A 23,808-nucleotide genomic window follows, 5' to 3' on the forward strand; every position below is an offset into this window, starting at 1 on the left:
GAGTAATTAACCATTACCAAGGGTTGTGGTGGATTCGGCATCACTGGCAATTTTAAAATCAAGATTGGATGTTTTTGTAAAAGATCGGCTCTGAGAATTATTGTGGGGAAGTTCTCTGGCCTGTACTCTAGAGGGAGTCAGACAAGGTGATCACAACAGTCCCTTTGGGCCTTAAAATCTAAGGTGCTGGCGGGATGAGTTCTGGATCTACCGCCAGGGTGTACCTTCCAGAGCCCTGTGTGTAGCTCAGCAAAAGGGCAGGATGTGCTCCCACACACAGGGTACATGCAAAGAGAAACGTGCACACAGACATGCCAAAACGGACACACGCAGCCATGTTTCAGGATAGTGACAAGTGATTCCCCCACTTCTGCTGCTGAGACGGTTTCAAACACCTCATCTGTATGGACAAGGGATTGGGGTCATGCCCTCTGAAGGGGAAACAGGGGGAAATACTTCATCTGTGTTAGGATGGGCCTGCCCTTCTCAGGACCAAAGAAGACGCATGCATGGAAGAAGGGTATTATGGGAAGGAGAATTATATTCTCCAACTTCCTGAAATAAACCATTCTCAGTCTGAAACATGTCTACTGGAACCAGGACCAAATCCTGTCTATGGCTGATATCTGCATTATACTTCCAGCCAAACGCCAATGTCCTGACTTCCAGAGCTTGTAATAACATAAGTACCTGTCCCCAAACTTGACGGAAGTCTCTCAGGGAGCTGGGCTCAGAAACAAAGTACTCTGAAGTTGGAGAATTGCCAGGATGTCCAGTACCAGCACAAATAGCCGCAATGGGAGATTAATTAGGGCCTGAGCATTCACAGCTCCCATTAACTTTGTCTAGGACAGAGCCCTCAGCACCTCTGACAATCAAGCTAGAAGGTTCTAATATTTGGATACAAAGGCTCCTCCTAAGCATATCTAATCCTGTCTCTCTTGCCTCTGGTCCGAAGAAACCTCTTTAAATAACAATGCGTGAAACAAAGGCCGCAGTTAATAGAAACAATCACTAGTCTCCAGGCTAATTGTGTTTCATGAAGCATGTTGAGAAACGACCACCTCACCCCTCAGAGACCCTATCATTTATCACATCACACAGTAACTGGACATCACATCTCCAAATGAGCATCTTCCCCAGTTCTCAAGCCATCTGACAGCAAGTTCTGATCGAACCTCAATCAGGAGGTTTAGATGTTTTGGGGGGACATTAAAGGAATGTGTTGGTCCATATATTTTCATGCACCACGAACGTTTGGTTACATCGATTCTCAGAGCTAAGCAGGGCCAGGCTGGGTCAGTACTTGGATGAGAGATCTCTGGCAACAAATGCAGATGCTATAGGAAATAGCACTGGTGATCCCGTAAGGTGGGTGCGCTTTGCTTGGACTTGTTAGGGAACCAGTGTCCCAGCATGGTGTTAGGGGACACTGTGCTCTGACCACATGTCATCATGAAAGATCCCCTGGAGGTTTTCACCAGAGAAGGGATTCCAGTGCCAGTGTCCTGGCTACTGTAGGGCAATTTGCATCCCGTCCAGTTACATTTCCCAGCTGCTCCCGCTGCTTATGGTAATCTCTCCCACTTTCCGCTTTAGAGCATTTTTGGAGTGTTTCTCAGGCTATTCTATTGCCACATCCCACTCCAGAGCTGGCGGCATTTCAGCTGAGGATGATGGCAAGTTACCCCTGTATGCATAGAATTCATACCTTTGTAAAGCCCCTGGTGCTTGCAAAAGGAACAATAATCAATCAGCAATCATGACTTTATAAAAGATAGCTCAAGAGCCCATTGTAACACGCACTGAAACTTCCTGTTCAGATCCCACTCGACCCTCTACAATTGACCTGTGCAGTTTAAAAGAGAACAGGTCAGATCCTGAGCTGATCTACTTCAGTTTACGCCAGCAGAGGCTCTGTCTAAAGAGGTTTCCCTGTAAAGGGAAAAGCCCAGTGTTAATTCTTCCTTGTTTTCCCCAACCTGTTTCCCCATCTGGTCTGATAGTTTACAAATCAGAGCTGGTTGACATTTTCTCATCAAAATATTTTTGAATGAAAAAAATATGGCTTCAAAAATATGGTCCAAAATAAAAAGTTTGCAGAAATTTTTCATTTAGGTAAAAAAAACCCTCAAAACCAATTTTTTGGGGGGTGAGTTGTTGTTTTTTTAACCAAAATCCCCCAATGTTATTTTTTTCGTCAAAAAATATTTTTATTTGGTCTAGGAAACATTATTGGGTATTTTCGGCTTACAAAAGTCAATTTTTTTAAAACCAAAAACTAGTTTTGAACACTGAAAAAAACCAGCCTGTTTAGTTTTGCTTTTTCACAAAACAAAAAAAGGCAGGAAAATGTTTATAATAAAAATGTTTCAACGTTTCCCAAGAAAAGTAATTGACATTTTTCTTCCAGCTCTCCCAAAAATCTGAAAGTCCTAATGTCTCTGAGTTTCTAATTCCTTCTCTCATCTGATAAAGCCCGAAGCTTCATATGTTATAAATTCCATCTCCTCTATGCTGCCCAAATTTCCTAACTGACCCAAAACCTGATCCAAAGCCCAATGAAATCAGTGGGCTTCAGATCTGGCTCCTAATCTCCACTTTAGTGAAGAACAACAGAGGGCCCTTCCACGGCAGAGTCACACAGAAGTCTCCAGCTCATGTCTCTGCTGGAGGAGCTAGAGAGTTTTGGTCGAGCAATGTTGCTTCTCGCTACATCACAACAATGGGCTGGCAGTGATGCCCAGTCCCACGTAGTGTTGGATCAGCCAGTAGCTTTGATGGCAAAGTGAGGATGGAATTGGCAAAGCTACTCAGGGCTCTCTGCATTGCCAGAGAGAGACTGGACCCGGCGCAGTAACACAGTACTGGATCCACATTGACCGTGGGAAAGGCAGTGCTGCTCCAAAGCTCCTCAGAGCTGGATCAGCCAGGACCACAACAAGGGAAACTGGAGTAAGATGTGTCAGGTGGCAGCCCCTCTTCTGGCTCCTCCGGAACCTTATTTTCAGGTTCTGGCTGCACTTTTCCCTCCATTCCCTGATCTACGCACAAAGTCACGGGACTGGGACCTCCTTGTCAACCTCCTCCTGGCGCTGGCCAAGATGGCCTCCATCGCTGCAGGAGGAGGAAGCTGGGCTGGGAGCGGGGGTGTGGTGTGCTCTGCAACTGTGGGACCTATTTCCATTCCCTCATTCAATCACACCTCCGGGCAGCGTTCCTTTGGCAGTGTCCACTGACTGCCTCGTGGCTTTGAGGAGCAGTGGGTGCTATCCGAGGTTGTCCCCATCTGGTTCCTTGACTTTCAACCATTGACCTCGCTCCCGTTGCCATTGGATTAGCCATTCAGACTGCAAGAGAGACTGGCACTGGTGGAGTGGTTCACGGCTCCTCAGCCCTGGGCACTGTTTAATGCTGGCTCACCCAGTCTCTAATGCTACACGAGACAATGGCGTGGCAGCCAACGCTCTTGGCTCACACCAAGGAATGAATGGAGATCCCTACAGCTTGAGCTACACTGCCCGGGTCCATTGCTGGGGCCACAAGAGACTCATCTCCTCCTTAGACTGGACACAGAAGGGAATGTGTAATACACACTGACCCTGCCTACTGGGTTAGAACGAGCAGAGGACCTAGGCACTGGATTTAGATGTTACCAATATGGCAGCATTAATCCAGCTCTCAGGCTGGATCATGTTACACCATCAAAGAGAGAGAGAAAGGGGGCGAATAGGCCATGATGCCTCAGGGGCAGATTTAAAGAACAAAGCCACTGTTTAGCGCTTCTGAGCTCTAAACGCAGCAAGAGAGGCCAGCAGATGGCTTTATGCAGCTCATTAAATAGGAAAGAGAAAAATCCTGATTTGATTTATTTTCCAAGTTTTCAGTTCAGCTCTTTGCAGAATTTGTTTATGAAACAACAACATACAAAGAGATCATCTGGTGGATGGGAGGAGCTAGGATCCAGTGCGAAACCATCAGACCTGCATGAACCCACTTGGGTCAATCCCTTTGGGCTACTCAGTCAGAACTCTCAGTAACTCCATTGGCCGGATCCTTGGCTGGTGTAAATTAGGGTAACTGGAGCTAGTTGGAAAAGGTCAGTTGTTTTTTGCTGGAAATTAAAAAAAAAAGTTTCAAAATTTCTCTTGAACATTTTTTGTTTTATCATTGAAAAATTGAAATTGCCCAACATTTCAGCTTTCAGAAACAATTTTCGGTAACGATGTAAGGATTTTGAAACCCATAAACTCAAAATGCTTATTGAAAACCAAATATTTTCACCAAAAATGTTCCAATTTTGATTTCTGTTTTTTTCAATTGCAAAACCTGAACATTTTGATCAAACCCTGCCCTAGCATCACTTTTGCGCTCGAAAACATTTTGACCAGCTCTAGCTGGAACTCCATGGACTTCAGTGGAGTTTCTCCGGTTTACACCAGCTGAGGACCTAGCTAAGTGAGTGGCATCAGAAGTGGACAAACAAGATAGGGGTGGAGCTGGTGGGTAAGGAAGCTGGCACAAATATCAGCAGCTACAAAGAGAAGAGAAGATACTGGTGGCAAGGTAGTTTCCCAGGCAGATAGTCTAGCTGGATGGGAGGCAGATAGATACAGCAGACCTGATTCTCTGTGCAAAGCGAGCGTAAAGCTCTATTACACTGAACTGGTAGCTTATTACACACACTTTGCACAGGTGTAAATGAGTAGACAAGGTGCAGGGAAGAGCCAGTGGTTCTAGGTGATGCTGTGGCTAGCGAAGCAGCTAGGTGTGGATGGGGAAGAAGGACGCCAAGAATACAGGTGAGGATGTACTGGTAAGAGAAGCCCAAAAGGGATTCCAGTTAGCACAGAAAGACAAGGGTAGAGGGAGATGGAGTAGACAGGAAGATGGTCTTCTGGGGATAGATGTGAAAGAGGGAAAAGGTCACATAGGACAATGGAAACGGATCACCCAGTGCACTGGACAAGCCCTTCGTAAGAACAGCACATGCCTGTGGAGCGGGGTGAAGGGATGAGCCCGAGGAAGCCAAAGCTCAGGGCAAGGTGGCACTTTATGGGCAACCTCCGCTCTGGCATTCACTTCTAAACAGCCTCTCTCATGCAGTGGTGGGGGTGTTTCACCCCAGAGGTGCAGCGTGGGTGTACGCCTAGCGTCACTCAGGGACAGCGTGGGCAGGAGAAGGGCAGGGAGTACAGTATCCTGAGAAAAGAAGCATTTTGCTTTTGAAGGGGGTTATTGGGGGGGGCTAATGGAGAAGTGACTGGGAAATGCCCTTACCCTCCACCCCCCGGGTTGGAAAGCAGCTTTACGCATCCATGCTCGTCCCTCTGTCCTCCATCTCCCCGCCCCGTTCTGGCACTCCATCCACCAGATGCCTCTGGCTCTCACCTGTACCTTTCCGGATGCCGCTGTCGGCCGCGCAGGGGAAATCGCCGGCATTCAGCAGAAAGCAGGTGGCCGCTTTCTTGGTTTTGTCCCTGGTGCTGGAGCGCCTCATCGGCCGTTTCTCCTCATGCGAGGACGAGAGGGGCTGCTCCTCGTCTGACAGCACAGTGTTGGCATCGCCGTTCTGCTTGGAGTCTTCGGGGCAGGATGGGAAGGGGAAAGGTATGAAAAATATCAATTTTCCAGAGAAACTGACACGCCTAAACACTTGTCTGCTCACTCCTGCTGCTGGCAACAGGGAGGCCATGTGGCTGACTGCCCGCTAGCTACAACGCGGGAAATGGTAGGGCAACCTTCCCCCTTATGTGGCCCAAGTTGATGCGAGTGGAACTGAAACAGCAATGAGGTTTGCTGGCTCATTCCCCAGATAATTTAATGCCGCCCTTCCTTAACTCAGAAATAACTAGAGGGGCTCTGTTCAAACCTTCCAAAAAATAAAAATCCGCCATGAGGGAAAGACAGAGGCCACATTCCAGCAGGTGTACACTGGAGAAGCTCTACTGATTTCACTGGACCTATGTCAAGTTTACCCGAGCTGAAGATCTGGTCTAGTAACATCAGTGGAGTTGGGCCAGTTTATACCAGCTCAGTACCTGGCTCTCTGGGCTCAATCCTCAGATCAATCCTGAGGCGGCTCTAAATTACGACAAATAGCCACCTGCAGGGGGATTGGGAAGCTACCCCCCAGCTCTTTTACAACTGCCCCAAGCTGCACCCAATGGATTTTGGCTGAGAGCTGGGTCCTGCGGATGGAAATTTTCAGTTTAGAAGGGAAATGTTCCATGAGTGTGGACAAACAAGGGGTTTGAAAGGAAATTCCTGCAACTTTAATGGAGGTGCTCAGGTCCTGTGCTGATGAGTATAAAACACAGGCTTGCAGCAGGCCCCGCTACGCACCCATGGGAGAACGTGAGCAGGGCCAGATCTTCAGTTGGTGTAATTCCGTGTACCCCTTCAGTGGGGCTACAGCAGTTCGCACCAGCTGAGGATCTGGCCCTGTACATGGTGTGAATTTAGTGCTGGCGAAAGACACCAGATTAACAGCCCTGGAGGGGAGAGATTCCTCTGTAGGGCAAGTACAGTCAGGGGAAGTAGCAGGGCCAGCTTTCCTCACAAACATGTCTCAAAGAGCACTGGAAGGTACCAACTCCTGGGCCCAGAGGGCAGTTCAGTCTCCACAGCCCATTCAGTCCTTGTTTTCTCTGCTGAGATTGCCAACAAGGCGGCCTGTTGGTGCCAGGTATGCTAGTGTCTTGGGGTACGTCTACACTGGAAGCCAAGGTGTGACTGTCGCATTGGTAGGCATGCCCGTGTTAGCTTCAATCTAGCTGGCATAGGTAACAACAGCTATGTAGACACAGTGGCATGGGTTAGCAACCAGAGTACAAGTCCACTGGGGTACATACTCTGGTTGCTAACCTGTAGTCAAGCCCACGCCACCACGTCTACACTGCTATTGACACCCATGCTACCATCTCCCCTTCACTTTGCAGTGTAGACAGCAGCTTTGTGACGAAGACCCCACTTCTGCTCTTAACATTGGGAACTGGATTAAGATCCAGCCAACTCACTTTCAGGCAGCCCACAAGCTTTTGGTCACTGTCAGCTTGCTATTGTATCTATTTGCTGCTTTGATCTACCGCTCCTAAAGCCTCTCCCAGCCACAGCTGAGCTCGATAGATTTGAGCCAGAGACCTAGATGGCTCCAGGGCTGCAACAGGCCAAGCTAAGGATAGCTTTTCAGCTTTTGCTCTGGATTCATTGGCTCTAAGCCAAGATGTTCCATGCAATTTAAATGCATCTTTTGTTTGCAATTCAAAACTGGAGACAAACATCAGAGGCCAGGCTCCCAACGGAGGCCTCAGAGAGCCTTTCTCTGCCAGCCGGGAGCCTGTAGCAAGAAACCCCAGAGAGAGGCAAACCCCAGGCAGCAGCCACACAGAGCGTAAGATTGTCAAGTGTTGGCACCAGGAGATACAGACAAATCAGGAGCACGCAGCGGCTCCTGTGCTCCAATGACAGGCTGCACCGTGAAGACACCCCAGCAGTGATTTCAACCTATTACATTGTAATACATTCCCTTGGGGGCTGGCTGCTAACCTTTGCACACCAAAGACACGTGGATTCTTGGCGCTGGCAGCTCGGTGTGGTGCGAATAAGGCTGGGCAAAGCAGTGCAGAGGGTCAAATGGGTCTGCTAGATGCTAGTGGGAAAATTTTTGACACAACAGGTTTCCATCGGAAAATGCGGTTTTGTCAAAAATCAAAATGTTTGCCAGGATCAGCGTCCATTGCAACAATAATTTCGAGAGGACAAAGTCAAAACGAATCATTTCGACGTTTGTTGCAATAACGTAAAAACATTTTGTTTTGCCTTTATTGTTTTGATTCATTTTGGTTCGACGTGTATATTAAAAAGCCAATTTTAACATCATGCCACCTTTGTGCAATTGGGTATGGTCACGTTGTAACATGATTGAAAAGAAACATTGTTACCATACTGAAAATAACCAATTTGATGATGCCAGAATTTTCATCCACGAGAACGTTTCAAAATTTTTCGCTTTTTGCTCCAAAATTTGAAATAAAAAAACAAATTTGGAACGTCAGATTTTCCCAGGGAATGGAAATTCCATTTCCTGACCTGCTCCAGATGAAAGCACCAGGTCATTGGAGCAGCTCAGGCAAATCATGTGGCACAGGCCAAGCTGGGCTAGCTACCAGGGAACAAGGTCACGACATGGGTTTGGCCAGCTACCGGAGCATAGAAGCACTGCATGGGCTGGGCTAGCTGCTAGGTACCACACAGGGTAGGGTAGGGTAGGTAGCTGCTAGGTACCACACAGACCAGCAAGGGGTCAGGGCAATGCACAGGCCAGCCTAGCACAAGAGACACTGAGGGATAATGCTTGCTAGTAGCTGGCACTCTTAGCACAGAGGCACTTAGAGGATTTGCCGATGGATTTCTGCAATTCTCCTAGCTAGCCATTAGCTGCCAGCCACGGACAGGAAGCATCACTGAATAAACTACTATCTTCACTTTCGGGTTAGGTAAAATGGTTAACACACTGGGGTTGCTTCTGATCTCATGGGGGCTTTTAAATCAGTCAGTCCTTCAGTGGAGTTACTCCTGATTTACCCCAGGGGCAGTGAGAGAGAGGAATTAGGCCCCACGGATTTACCCCTAATCTATGCCAGCGTGAGAACAGATTCAGGTCCATGCGGCACCATTCCTAGTTGCTTTCCAAAGATTCTGCTTTCCTAATGTTGCAATCACCTGAGCCAGCTGCTTCTGTCAAAGACCTGGAGTCCCTCTCAAAAAATCAATACCTGACAGCCTCGCCTTGAGGTGAGGGCATCAGGCCAGATTCTGCTCCCGCTCCAGCGTGAATCTGGAGTGTCCCCGTTGAACCACAGCAGTCAGCCAACCCCCCCAGTGGGAGTGGACTCTTCCCTAGAGTCTCCATTAGGTGGGACTTACATACCTGGCACTTTTGCATCTCACCTGATCGCTTTCTCTCCACCACCACCTCCTCCGCCGCCAGGGGGCAGGTGTCGCTCTGCGTGCTGTTGCGGGGCGAGTTGTCCTCGGACTTGCAGTATGTGGGGGAGTCCAGTGGGGCTGGACGGGGTATATGCTTTTTCTTCTTCTTTGGGAGCTTCTGCTTGGCCATAGCTAGTGAGTAGTACATGCCAAAGTTGTTGACGATGACAGGCACCGGCATGGCGATGGTGAGTACCCCGGCCAGGGCACACAGAGCCCCCACCAGCATGCCCGACCAGGTCTTGGGGTACATGTCACCATAGCCCAATGTTGTCATGGTGACCACCGCCCACCAGAACCCAATGGGGATGTTCTTAAAGTGAGTGTGGCCGCTGCCGCTGGGGTCAGATGGCTTGGCCCCAATCCGCTCGGCATAGTATATCATTGTAGCAAAGATCAAGACCCCCAAGGCCAGGAAGATGATGAGGAGCAAGAACTCATTGGTGCTGGCCCGGAGTGTGTGGCCTAGCACCCGGAGCCCCACAAAGTGCCGTGTCAGCTTGAAGATCCGGAGGATCCGGACGAAACGGACCACCCTCAGGAAGCCCAGCACGTCCCGGGCAGCCTTGGAGGACAGGCCACTGAGGCCTACCTCCAGGTAGAAGGGCAAGATAGCCACAAAGTCAATGATGTTGAGCAGGTTCTTGATGAAGAGCAGCTTATCTGGGCAGCAAATGATACGCACCAGGAACTCCAGCGTGAACCACAGGACGCACACCCCCTCGATGTAGGTGAGGACGGGCTCTGTCTCCACCTTATTCGTCAGCAGAACCTTTGTGGTGTTGCCAACCACCATCGTCTCAGTCACATTGACATTTCTATTAAAGGCCTCATGTGTCTCCAAGCAGAATGTCGTGATGGAGACCAGGATGAAGAAGAGCGAGGAGAAGGCAACTATCTGCAAGAGGAAATGAACTCAGTGGTTAGGGGAACAACCCGGGGCAGACAGGGAAGGGGAAGAAAGCAGCTTCAAAATAGACTTCCTTCCCCTTCTTATCTATCCCTACAAGGGGGGAATAAGAAAAGATACACACTGTGGCCAAATCTTAGGGGAGGGGTTCAACAACAGGACATTCCTGATGTCAATTGTATTTCATACACGCCCTCTGACACAAGCCCTGCTCTTATTTCCTTCAGTTCCCCATCAAAGCACAGCCCAGAAGCTTGCCATGCCAGAGGTCACAGACAAGGAGAGGACACAGCCCCTCCAGTGACACCTGGGAGACTAGTGCTGGGTACCCGTTGCCAGAACCCAGCATTGTCATGGTAACCACGGCCCTCCAGGACCCAGCGGGGATGTTCTTAAAGTGGTCACCTCAACTAGGGTCAGAGGGCTCGGCCCTGCTCTACTCTTCATAACAGACCTTGGTGTCGAAGATCAAGACCACAAGGGCCAGGAAGGTGATACAACTACAGAGCGTTTCACTTCTCGCTCCCCTCTTCATATCAGATCGGGACTCTCCGGGTGGCTCTTAGGCCATTTCCCAGGGAACCGGTCAGTACGTCACAAAGCCACCACTGCTTGACCCTGCCGTTGGGGAGAGGTGATGGACTGGACAGGCCGGGGGAAGCTTGCCCTGCTGCTGGGGGTAGTGATGTATCTTATAGGACTTTGGCCTCGAGGGCTTTCAGAATGTCAGCCCGGCACCTTCCACCAGCACTACCAATAAAAAAGGAAGACCCTGATCCTACAGCTAGGCCTCTGCCATTGAGGTAGCCTGGGTATGTTTGTGCCTCGGCGTCTCTCTCAGTCCATTTGCTCTTCATTTGAGCCAGCAGCGCCTCATGAGAAATTAAAATTCACGATGGCACTATTCGATCATTAGTCTCTCCCCTAACTCGCAAAGGGCGACGGTGTGGTGTGATAACGACTCCTTCCCCGGGCACACGGTGACCTTGAGTTAAAGCTGGGAGACCTTGGGATCGTCCTTTACAGCCGGCTCCTCAGTTTGTATGAATGGCAGCAGCTCCATTCAAGTCAGAGTCATCCCCTCCACCCCCCCCCACCCCCCCACTGGAGCCAGAATTTCAAGAGCTCATGTTGCAGCAGCTCCCACTGAGAACAATGGTTGCTCCTCACCCCCCCCCCCCCCCGCGCACTGTTGAGAACAATGGGAGGTGCTGGGTCCTGAAACTCAGCTGAAAATCTGGCCACTTCATCCCGGTGTCTGAATGGGAGCAGAGGACATTTGAAATTCCAGCCCCACAGAGGTTGTGACCTCTATCACTATGCTCTCATTCAAATCCAGCCCTGGAACCACATCTCCATTGAAGCCTATGGGAGCATCCCAGGGATGCATTTGACCCCAAGCCCAAAGAGACTCAGGTATATAAGTCATCTGGGGGCTGTTTGATAGTCTAGGTGAGATCATTTTTGTGCTCCTACCAGTAATAACAACACCTAGTTCGTAAATAGCACATCAGTAGCTTGCAGAACACTCTACCAAGGAAGATCAGTATCATTATGCATATTTTAGAGATGGGGAAACTGAGGCACGGAGCTAGGCAGCAGCTTGCTCAAGGTCCCCCTGCAGCTCAGAGATAGAATGCAGGTCTCTTGAGTCCTAGGCCAGTGCATTATCCACTAGGTTGCACACACACAATGCTGCTCAGCAGGCAGATGTACACATCCAAATTGGGAGCCTCCGTTAAAAAGGGCAGTGCTGAATCATTATAGAAGGGCCAGCTCTTCCGCTGTTGGAAATCTGCACGGCTCCATTGAATCTGTGCAGCTCCCGCTAAAACCTTAAATCCTACTCCTCTCCCAGTGCTAGAATGGGCCCTGGATGAGCTCTGAGGATCATGTGCTGGGACACTTGCTGTCCCTGTCCTGTGGATGGACTGTGGACTCTGAGCTCGAGGGCTGCCAGGCCAGATCCCTTTACAAGAGCTACAATCCGGTGTGACCCCAGGGTGTGTCAAGCTGCGGCAGCTGCTGGAACGAGGAGATGGAGATTCTGAAATGGAACTCCCTCTAGTAACAGATTTGTTTAAGTGCCCATTATGAATTCACATGAAAGGCTGGTGTAACAGCACCAGTTAAAAGCGTTCAGTTGCTCTGCAGCAAATGCCCCATCTCTTGCTGTAACTGATAGTGTTCCTATTCACAGCTCCAGAGTTAAGGATCTGTCTGGGTTGCCATTAGAATAGAGAAATTAATTTTGCTTGGGGAGGGGGAGGGGCTTGTAACTCGAGTGTAAGAATCTCCAATCTACAATTTACACCAGCTGAGCAGGCTCCCAGACCCCTAGGTCCAGGCAGGATGCTGCTCTCCATTAATGTCTCCACCATGCCCCCGCCCCCCATTCTGAACAGGGAGGTGGGGAGGGGCGGGTAAGGGATGGAGCCTATATAACAGCTGCCAGAGCTGAGCTTGCACTGGGGGCGGGGTATTAATTTTCTGCTCCTATGGAACAGCTGCAAATTACAATTGTTCCAGAGCAATTCCGGCTCTGGGATGATTCTGGAGTCTTGGGGCAGTGCAGGCAACCCAAACCCATAGGACCACAGGAGGAAGCTGGCTTTCCCGTGCTCCTTAGACAGACCTTTAACCCTTCAGTTGCTGGTTTCAAATGCTTTGCTAAGCACCTCTACCAACAGTGACAGCAGCCAGGCTTCTCATTCATCTAGACCACAAGCAACTGCAAATGGGCCCGAAATAATAAGCTGGAAAGCAAATGCTCTGCGGAAGAAATGGGTTTTATTCCCCAATCAGCCTCCTTCCTGATAGGATGAGCTCATGATGAGTCCATTATCCAGAGCATCTGTTTCCAAAAGCACCTGAAAAGCCTCTGAGCAGAAAAGCCCCAGCCGAGGAAGCTTGCTGAATCTTCTCCAGTTCCTCTATTAACAGCACGTACAGGCTTTCAGCTTTGCATGGACCTGACCTGCACTGAAGTGACATGCAGCATCCTGTAGCATTTTATACAAGTCTGATTCTGCTCCCATTGGAGTTGTTAGCAAAACTCCCTGCCACTGGCTGCAACATGAGCAGGATTGGGCCAAGTGAAGTGCTCAGTCTCTTCTAGTCAAGAGAACTGGACCAGTTTGTGTGTCAGACTTTCTCTTGACCACCTTGTTGCATCAGACCATGACACCGCAAGACAGTTAAAAATTACAGGCCAGATCCTCAACTGGAGTGAATCAGAATCAGCTTCCAGCTACCTCAGTTCACACCAGTGGAGGGGCTGGTCCTAAATGCCAAGACTCGAGCCAAGCTGTGGGAGGCTGAGAGGATCTGTATCCCAGAGCCCCATTCTGGGCTCCCCAAGGAAAACAGAGCAGTCAGAAATGAATGACATCATATCACACTGTGTTCAGTGCAGAGAACCACTAAAGGGAAAGATACTCTCCCGCAGCACACAGAAGGAGAAGAAGATGGAATGAATGAGACACAGGGAGAGAGACGGAGAAGGTGGCAGCCAAAGGACCTCATTCTGATCTTACCCTACCACCAGTGTAATTCGTCAGCTGGTGAAAACTGATGTAGCTCTGTTGAAGTCAATAGGCAATTAATAAGATCCAGCCCAGGATTATTGACTTCAAAAGGACTGACTCCAGATTTACACCACTGTCACTTAGATCCAAATCAAGCCCAAAAGACTACAGGAAAGACAGAACAAACCTGAGTTTGCTCTCTCTTGCACCAGGGTAAATCTGGAATAACTCTGCTTAAGACATTGGTGCTACATTGGTTTTAGACCCAACGTATGGGAGATCAGAATCAGGTCTGGCAAGTATAACTATCCTCTAAACACAGAAGGGTTGGATCCCCAGGCGATGTGAATTGGTGACGTTCTACTGAAGTCAGTGGAACTGCTCCAGTTTTATATCTGCTGAGGATCCGGCCCATAATCTTTACCTTGGCTCCGACCTTTGTCAAAGTGCTTTTTTTTTTTAAAGAGCTCCTTTTTGAGCCTGCTATTTAGAAGGCCCCAGCATGAGCAAAGGGAGATCACGTCATGGGAGAATTCCAGACCCCAAAATATTTCATTGTGATTTCAAGGTTTAAGGCTAGAGCGTCTTACATGGGCCTGTCGGAGCTAAGTGTCCAATTGCTGCTGACTCTCATGGTGCCAGACACACTCTCTGTCTGCAGAGAGCCAGAAACACTACCTCTGAGCGGCATGACCTGTCACGTTCACCTCATTGGGATGTTGAATCAGATTCCCAACAATGACCATTGAGATGTCAACATTGTTAAACCACTTCACTGCTGACTGAGGCAAGGAAGACAGGAAGGGGAAGGAGCATATTAGAAAGCAGACATATTACATGTGAATGAATTCTGGTGCCACAAGTGGGTGGCATTTTGGGAGAGATTGTCACCACTCATTTCCCCCAATATTCAAGATGGCGCCAAGCCCGAGAAGCCTAGCAGAGCCCAGGAGGGCTTCTAAGTCCCACCAAGGGGGCCTCAACAGAACACATCAGAAGATATTTAGAACATCTGCATACTTTACTGTGAGCAGCACCGTGGCATCTTAAAGTGGGCAGGGCTCATTTTGCATGTGGAGCTTGGAAGTGTACGAATACCTCCCCTCCGCCCACCCCAACTGACCCATCTAGAATACAAGACTAGAAAACACAGTGTCTCCTGTGCTGAAGCTATGCCCAGCTAAGAATCAAGCTCTCTCCACAGAAGGGGGTGGGGGGCAGAAAATAAAATAGAGACGGCTAAGGGGAGATATGATTGAGGGCTATAAAATCATGATTGGTGTAGAGAAAGTAGATAAGGACATGTTGTTTACTACTTCTCATAACACAAGAACTAGGGGGTCACCAAATGAAATTAATAGGCAGCAGGTTTAAAGCAAACAAAAAGAAGTATTTCTTCATACAACGCACAGTCAACCTGTGGAACTCCTTGCCAGAGGATGTTGTGAAGGCCCAGACCATAACAGGGTTCAAAAAAGAACTAGATAAATTCATGGAGGATAGGTCCATCCATGGCTATTAGCCAGGAAGGGCAGTAATGGTGTCCCTAGCCTCTGTTTGCTAGAAGCTGGGAATGAGCAACAGGGGATGGATCACTTGATGATTCCCTGTTCTGTTCATTCCCTCTGGGGCACCTGGCATTGGCCACTGTGGGAAGACAGGATACTGGGCTAGATGGACCTTTGGTCTGACCCAGTAGGGCCATTCTTATGTCCTTATGCGCAATCTTGCACCAGTGCTAGGGAAGTTGTACTAGATAGATGAGCTAATGGGTCTATGAGCCTGCGGGCACTGATGCTGTCATCTTACCACAGGGGAAAGAGATTAAATGCTCGGGGGAGCCTTGTAAGCAGATGCTACGTCAGTTGCCAAGCTCCATGGGTGCAGGGAGAATGAAATGCTAATAAAAAACCCAACCCACAAACTCTGAGCAGAGCAATATCACAGCCACTGCACCAAGCAAAGTGCCCTGAGCTACAGTTTAGCTGCATTAGACAGGTCTACTTTCTCCAAAAGGGGCTCTAGGGGGTCTCACAATCCCCAGGCTGGGGGTAAAATTGCTGTGTGCAGTTTGGGTGCTCTAGTCATTTAGCCAGGTTCATTCCCATCAGCCTTTCTTGCTGCCAGGCTAATGCAGAGATAACGCAGAGCGTCTAGCAGAAGGTTAAATACCAAGAGGCTAGGCTGGCATCGAATCTCCATCTCAAGGGAAGCAGCCTGGTCTTTCTCTTGCGACCCCCTCTCTTTGCCTTGCGTCGCTTGTGAAAATAGAACGCGTAGGTAAAGAAGAGAGAAGAACCTGGAGACGAGCTGTCCAGAGACTTCTAGAGCAGGACACACGAGTTTGAGTCAGACAGCGACCAAAGGGCTGAAGCCAGTGCCAGTGAAAGATGCCAGGTGGGCAGCTCTGGGGACTTAGCTGCAGAGACGGACAAGGGCAGCATGAGGTTTCTACCCTGGACAGAACTAAGAGGGGATTTCAGCCTCCAAGGACCATTCAGTGACAGCTCCCCTGGGATGTGGGGAAGGCTAACGGCCATGGTAGTCTTTGTGACATCAGCATACTGTCATCTCATTTCTCCTTGGCCATCAAACAACCTCCTGGCAGCAGCTTCTGATCGCTGCCACTTTGAGCTGGACTTGAATCGGTGATCGGGGGAGGGAACGCTTCAAGGGCCTTAATTGGAAACTCGCCCTGGTCTCTGTGTTGACTTCAATGACCTTTTGATCAGCCTCTAGAAGCCACTGGCAATCCCCTGAGCCATCCAGCTCCTGAAGAGCGTTTGTGGCTTTCAGAAGTAACCCTCAGTGAAAGGGCTGGTTAGGAAGGAGCCTTGGGTCAAGGAGTGGGAGAGCTCATCTGTTCCTAACACTTCAGTCTTGATGCTTCACAAGGACTGTGGCTCGGCTTGGGAGATCTTCTATTCCCACCTTCTCCTACACTTTTAATCCAAAGGGAACTCGACGCTCCACATCTGGACTCTGGCACAGGAAGGGTTAAGCACTCATGGGCCTGAGTCTCCTCTCTTTTGCACTTGTTTTACACTGGAGTAACTCTGTTGGCATCAGTAGAGTAACAATTGACTCACATTGGGGTTAGTGAGGGAGCAATCAGGCCCAGTGGAGATGCACCTGATTTACACTGGGATGAGAAAGAGAGGAATCAGGCTCCCGTCTCTGTCACCTCCTAGCTCCAATCTCAGCCACGCTGGCTCTGTAACAGCATCCTCCTTTCACATAGCATCACAGATGCCTCCAACCGTGGACCTGGGCCGTGCACTTGTCCCACCTGGCTTCCACGACCAGGGAGCCTCACTCTGCTTCCTTGGAACTGCCCTGGGAAAACATCACAGCCCATCTCATTCTCACCCATTGAGAAAAAACATCCAGAGAGGAAAGTGCTGTGGGGAAGGAAAGGATCAGGCTCCCAGATGAATTAAATAACTGGCTTCTGCCCTGCCATCAACAGAGGCAGCTAACGGAAGGGCAGATGTGATCTCCATACACTGGCATGTTTTGACAGAAATCCAAAGGATAATTTTTTCCAGCTGATCCCAAATTGTCGGGTAAATCGACGAGCGAAATCTAATAAATTTGACATGCAAGGCACGGGCTGGATGGCTGAAATAAAGCAGCCAGCAGACCTGCCTGCCTGTTGCAACACAGCGTCAGTCCTAAGGCCCTAAACTACAGTCCAACAATGGAAACCCTGTGCTGGGCACAGAGGTAACCAGGCAAAATGCTGGCACCGTGTGGCAATAGCACTGTGCTGAAAAAGGCTAAGGTGGGGCACCGGGGCCATAAACAGGGCAGGAGACGGAAGCCCATCAGCTGGCTCACAACCCCAGACACCCTGGACTTTGTGATTCTGGTGAAACAGGACTCGAGTAAGCAAGAACCGGGCCCGTAGCTAGGCAACAGGTATCTCTCATCAGCTCCGTTCCCCACCCCTCCATCCTGTTTACTTTTTGCTTAGCTTCTGTCAGAGCAATCTATTTCTCAAATTCAGGGTGTCTGAATGCTCGGCCGCTGGCGAGGAGGCCTGCAGGCCAAGTGGGATGCATTAGTCGAGCTACGGTGACCAAGCGTCCGTCACTTCCCTTCCAGCACTGGAGTGCACTAGATTTACTCAGGGTTCAGCTCACATCAGCAGCCTTGGAGCCACTCTGTCACTTCGGGAACGCACGCTCCCTTTCACCTGACCGGGGTAATGCCAGCCCCAGGACAGGCTGAGTCAGCAGATCCACCCAGGGAAGGATGGCCTCGTGATTAGCCTTCTATAGTACTTATATGGCCCTGTTATTGGCTGTGCTATTATCCTCATTGTACAGAAGGGGGATGAAGACAGAGAGAGGTTAAATCTGGGGCAGAGCAGTGGCTTCAATCCAGTTTTCTCAAGTCCGATGCCAGTGCTCTAACCATTGGACCATCCTTCCTCTCTACTGCACTAGCTAGCAACTCAAAACGTCTGGACTAGCTTCCTGGCTTTGCCACTGACTCCCTTTGTGACCGTAGGCACATCACTTAATTTCCCTACACCTCAGCTCCTTTACAGTGGGAACAGTAATCCTTGTTTTGTCTGCTTAGATCATGAACTCTACAGGCAGGAACTGTTTTACTGAACAGTATTTGTACAGTTCCTTGCACCATGAGGCCTCTAGGCACTACCATAAGACAAAGACAAATTCTCCCTTCTACTTCATGTGGATATTGGATGCTTCCTGCGCCCATCTTCCAGGGAGTGTTAGGTAAGCAGCTGCCATGCTCCACCTTAGAGGTGGCTGTATTTTGGTGGTGGGTGACAAATTTTCTATAAAGGGCCAAATTTTTCTATGCTACACTGCTAGAAATCTGGAGCAACTCCAATGGTTTCAGTGGGGTTATTCTGCATTGACACTGGTGTAAGTAAAGCAGAATTCGATCCAAATTTTTGTAAGACTCTTCGGGATCCTTCAGGATGAAAGATGCTGCATAAATTGAGAGGGGGCTGGAGACTGAGCACAGAACAGGAAGCCAGGAGATGCTGATTGCTCTGCTCAGCTCTTCCCGCGATTCACAGTGTGCCTCAATTTCCCTCATCCTTGCAATGGCGATAATACTTACCTTCCCCATAGGGGTGAGATGTGCATTAGTTAACAGGACTGATGGTCCACGGGACTCGTGCCACCATTTACACCTGCACACAGTGTAAAACACCACCATTCTGACTTGGTCGAGTTTTGACACTCACTTTGCACTGTTGTCAAAGACGTAAGCTGGTGGGGCATTACTCCCAACGAGGGGTGTAAATCAGTATAGCTCCATTATCTTCAGCAGAGCTATGTTCATTGACACCCACTGAGGAGGTGGCCTGCTGCGGCTTAAGTATAAGATATGATCCTTTCCCCTCTCTTTCCCACAGTCACACAAAGAGTCAAGACTCACTGTGCAAATCAGCTACACTGATTGACACCTGCTGAGGGTATGGCCTGGTACCTATATATCCTATATAGCTACAGGGGAGTCACCTCCACATCCAACTCGTTGCCACCTACGTTCTCCCTGGCCCTACCAAGTCAATTACATCCTCTGAGAAAACAACTTGGGCCAACTTTTGACCTTGCTTACACCAGTGTAACTGGTGCATTTCCACTCAGTGGGTCCTATTTAGCTGTGGTAAAATGGTGCGTGGGATGGATGGGGAGTGGACCCGATTCTCCTCTCACACTACCACTGGCATAATGCCATGAGACCCAATGGAGTTACTCCTGATTTACACCAGGGTGAGGGAGAGGAGATTCAGGCTAAGCACTGACAAGTCCTGCCCCAACAAAGCAAGTAGGATTGCAAAGCTCATTGCCAAGACAACACAGATGTCAGAGGGAACCGGCTGGTCACACTCTCCGGCTCCTTCTCCTCCAAGCACAGAGTCCAGTAGGCAGAAGGATTTGTTTAGAATCCAGCAGGTGGAATACCAAGGCCTGGCTCGAGAAGGGCTTTCGAACCCAATTAGATTTCACCACGTTTAAACGCTCTTCTAGCCCCTAGCCTGTCAGGTTACAAAGAGAGGTCTGGATCCTCAGCACACTTCCACTGACTTCATTACAGCTACGGATGTAGGTCAGAGTAAAGGTGACTATGAGAGCTAAAGATGGGTTGGAAACAAAGCCCCCAGTTTAAACACCCCCAAATTCCAGTATGGCTTTTTGGAAGGACACCGTTTATGCCAGCTGAGGATATGGCCCCAGTTTGCTCCCAGTCCTTTAACCACCCACCATGGCTCCCTGCTTTAGTTACTCTGCCCCAGTGATCCAGGGGATCAGTTGCTGACTTGAGAATCAGGGAACCCACGAGCTGTTCCTGGCTCTGAGCGATCTGGAGTGGGTGATTTCACTGCTCGGTGCCTCAGTTTCCCGGAAAAAAGGACCGTTTGCTGTCCCACACTTTTGCAAAATGCTGTGAGATAGTGGAATGGAAAGCATTACCGAAAGGAGCCCAAGATCACTGCAGCTATATGCTACGTAGACTCGTTCTATTATAAAGGATAAGGAGGAGCCATTTTTATAGTCACTTGCCTACCTAGCTACGCTATAGCCTCCCACCCACTGCACCCGGGACATCAACCTCTGCTCCCAATGAGCTATCCCCGAGGCTATCATAGCAGTGCGCCACTCCCCCTGGCTTGGAGTAGTCATAAGAAATACCCAATGCCTGGTTTCCATCATCAGCACCCCGGCCTGGAAAACAGGAGCTCAGCGTGAGGGAAATGCAGTGCAAAAAACTCCTAAGCAATTGTTTTCAGTGGCGTCTGTTTTGGAGCAGCTCTCAAAGCCAGAGATCCCTCAGAGAGGGGACGGAGGTTTGGTTCCCTCTTTAGAACGGGTCTCTCTGGAAAGGCCGTTGCTGCCAGAGCATTTTATTCTGGTGTCTGTCGGGTTTCTCTTTTAGTTGAAAGGAAACACTCCGGAGGAGCATCTCACTCTCTGGGTTTGAGTGCGGTTCCTGCAAGGAATGTCAAACCCTCTTTTCGTTCCCAAGCGTGTCAGCCTGATGGTATTTACGACCTGGGTGTGAAACGGGGAACGGATGTGCAAACAGGAGCGGATGAGGGTGCAGGGGTAGATGGGGATTTGCATGGCAGCACATGAGTGTGTGTTTGTATGAGTTGGTGGTGTGTGGGCTTGGGGAGGAGTGTGCGAAGAGAAGCACATGCTGGTGTGTGTGAGGGTGAAGATGGGTGCAGGTGAGCTTCTATGGGATTGGGTAGGGATACGCTGTGTGTTTGTGTTGCTGTGTACACACGGATGTGTCTGTGTTCATGCATATGGGGGTGTGTCTATGCCAGTGTGTTCATCGGTAGGGATTCTGGTACGCGGGAGTGAAGGAACAGGCAGGAGAGTTTGTATGGGGATGTTCCATGTATTTGAATATGTACAGATGGGTGTGGGTGGGTGCGTTTGCATGAGTCCCCTTAACGTGCACAGATGTGTGTGTGAGAGAGACAGGCTTTGTGTGGGCGTGTTGTGGGTCTGTCCATGTCGGCAGGCCTGGGTGTGAGAGCACTCCAGTCCTGGACTCCCTGCCGTAACCTTATGACATTAAACCACTTTCAGCATGTAGATCCACAGAGAATGGCAAGAGGAACTGGATAATCCACCAGCCTCCGGAGCCACCTGGAATTCTGCCAGGATTTAGGGCTGGCAAGGACTCTCCCTGGCAATCCCTCAGTCCCCACCGGCTGTGGGATGGCAGCCGGGGACGTGTGCTGGCCTGGTGTCGGGGGCTGGCGGCTGATCATTCTGTGGCTGAAACCACCCCCTATGCACGGCAGGAGAAGTGGAGTAGAGGAAGTTAGAGAGGAGCATGGGTGGGGGAAGGGAGGAAGAGTCAGCATCCCTTAGGGGGAAATATGGGGAGGGCAGCAAGGCAGCTCAGGTGGGGGAGATGAATGGGAGAACCGAGGCACCCATGGAGGGGTGGCAGATGTATGACAGGGTGAACCAATGGGCCCGGGGAGCAGATGAATGAGGGGGGAACCAATGCATGTCAATGACCCTGCACCTGCTCTGATCCCTCTCTCCCCTCCCACCCACCCGCCGGGGTTGTCTCTCGCAAACTCACCCTTGCTGCCCTGGACGAGTAGGGATCCTCGAAGAGCGCCCACATCCTAGGCTGCCAGTTGCGGCAGCATCCACGCCCTCCTGTGGCCCCAGCAGCCCCCGGCGACCGGTCGTCCATGCCCAAGCGCTGGAGGGCCATCTCCCTGCCCCCTTCCTCCTCGGCCTCCTCTCCTCCTGCCCCGGGCTCGGGGCTCTCGAAGATGTCCAGTGCCTCCTCGGCGTCGCGGTGCTGCCGGTAGGTCATCCAGCAGCAGGGCTCCACGTCGGTCTCATCGATGCCCCAGTAGGTCAGCTCCTCCTCGAAGAGGGGCCCGCAGATGTCAGCAGGGCAGTGCAGCTTGCCCGTGCGGTAGTAGTTGAGCACATAGGAGAAGATGCCCGGGTGGCGGTCGAAGAAGAACTCATTGCTCTTGCCGTCGAAGTCGAAGTTGCTCTGGGCATCGGGGTCGGCCAGCCAAGCCAGGCGGGTGCCGGGCAACGTCCGCAAGGTGCTCTTGTAGGTCTCATGCCTGGTGCCCCCTACGTTGATAGTGATCTTGTCCGACTCTTCCCCTTTGGCCATCTCTTCCTTCAGGCATGTTTTGGAGGGTGGTTTGTTCCCAGACTTGCGTCCACGGTACGATGAGACACACACCGAGCTGATCATAGATTTAGGTGGATGGGAAATGCCCTCTAAACACCCTTCCTTGAGCAAGGAGCTGGGACAGAAGGGCAATTGTGGGGGGGAGCTCAGCTTTCTCTCTCCCCAACCTCAGACAGCTCTGCCCTTTGGCTGCCTCATGGATCTCTCTCTGGAGGAGGAGACTGGGCGCAGGTGGCTGCTTTGGAGAGAAGGAAGGGGGCAATACGAAGGCCTGGTGCCCTTGCTCCAAACACCAGGAAGCCGCAACGAGGAAATCCCCACCGGGAAGAGAAGAACAGTGACAGAAGCTCGTGCCACCGGGCTGCAAGCTGGAAAGTAGCGTCAAAAGGCACTTCGATTCGGGGAGCAAATAGAAGTGGCTGTTGGGAAAGCCACAAAAATAAATCTGAGTAAGAGAGAGACAGAGAGATTTCAACAGCCGCAGCAAGTGTCTGTCTTCCTCTCTCTGCTGGCGATGGCAAAAAATCAATCAATCCAAAAACCAGAGTCTTTGGGAAAAGATGGGAGAGCTTTGCTCTGCTTTAAGATCGATCTGAAAGTTTGGAAGAGCAGGAAGGAAAGTGATTCAGAGCGATGCTCCAGGAAGATCTCTCTCTCTCTCATACACAAGAGGAGTAGATACCTGATCCTGGCTATATTTAGAGGAGTTGGTTCCCTGTGTTTATACTCCCCTCCAAGACAGGCTTAAGGACCAACAAGAACGGCTGGCTTTGGTTTCTTCTATTCCCCCTTCATCTGCTGTCAGACACTCCATAGAATCCGCTCCCCAGCAGACAGCACCGGGTGCACCGGGATCCTGGCTTGAGGCTGGGGCGGGGGAAACACGCCGTCCCCCCAGCTCGGCTGGATTCCCCTTCCAGGCGCGCTTCGGGGAGAGAAGAGAGCCGAGGGTTGGCTTGGGAGTCTCTGGGATCTGGGTCAGTTGCAGGCGGAGGGGATGTAAACACACTTGCTAGGACCAGGAGCCTCGCCCGGGCTCTGTCTGCCTCTGTCTCCGAGGCTGGGGGTTGGGTTTTTTTGTTTTTTTGTTTTTTTTTCCAGCCCCGAGACGAGCTCGCTCGCGTGGATGGGGGGGATCCAGGAGCCGCTTGTTCCTCGCTCGCTGCCAACTCACGGTCACTTTTTGGCTCGGCGGGAGGGAGGGAGGGAAGGAGGCGATCCGGGGGGCGCTGGGCTGGCCTGTGGCAACTGCAGCTTCCTCACACCCAGAGTATCCTCTTGCATCACCCAGCAGGCGCTGGCTTCCCGGGGCTGGGGCAGGGAGATCTGTTGCTCCTTCTCTGGGCTCGCCACCTTCCCCGGCAGGGCGCCAGCGAGGGAGCGCGGCAGGTGGCGGCTGCGTCTGGGGTGGGGGCCGATCCGAGACCCGCGGGCGGCGGCACAGCCCTGTTTGGGGGCCGGGTTGATGAAATGCCGTCGGCTGCTTGTTGCTTTTATACGCGGCTCCTGCCTTTCCAGGCTCAGCCCCTCTCTCCTCTCCTCCGAGCTGGTTAACCCTTCCCGCCCCGCCTTCAGCGCGCCTTGTATTGATCAGTCCAGCCCGCCCCTAGCCACCCTCCTCCACCTCTACCCGGCTAGGGAGTTTACACCCCGGGACCATCTGGGGATCTCCCAGCACGTTACCCCCCATGAATTAAG

At 50.7% G+C, this 23,808-nt stretch overlaps 1 protein-coding gene across 3 annotated transcripts in view; it reads right to left on the minus strand.

Moving 5' to 3' along the window:
- Window positions 1-23,581, minus strand: part of KCNC4 (potassium voltage-gated channel subfamily C member 4) — a 49,285-nt gene extending 25,704 nt beyond the window's left edge. For 2 of the 3 annotated variants that reach the window (XM_084611567.1, XM_084611569.1), the window contains exons 1-3: window positions 21,529-23,581; window positions 8,953-9,889; window positions 5,392-5,583 (exon numbers count right to left, since the gene is read on the minus strand). In XM_084611567.1, coding sequence (XP_084467693.1) covers window positions 5,392-5,583; window positions 8,953-9,889; window positions 21,529-22,173 — 1,774 coding nt within the window. In that variant the 5' untranslated portion in view covers window positions 22,174-23,581. The remainder of the gene's footprint in view (window positions 1-5,391; window positions 5,584-8,952; window positions 9,890-21,528) is intronic. The other variant, XM_084611568.1, reaches the window with a different exon arrangement.
- Between the last annotated feature and the right edge of the window lie 227 nt (window positions 23,582-23,808).

Source organism: Lepidochelys olivacea (assembly GCF_965140295.1).
Source record: "Lepidochelys olivacea isolate rLepOli2 genome assembly, chromosome: 21".
Lineage (NCBI taxonomy): Eukaryota > Metazoa > Chordata > Testudines > Cheloniidae > Lepidochelys > Lepidochelys olivacea.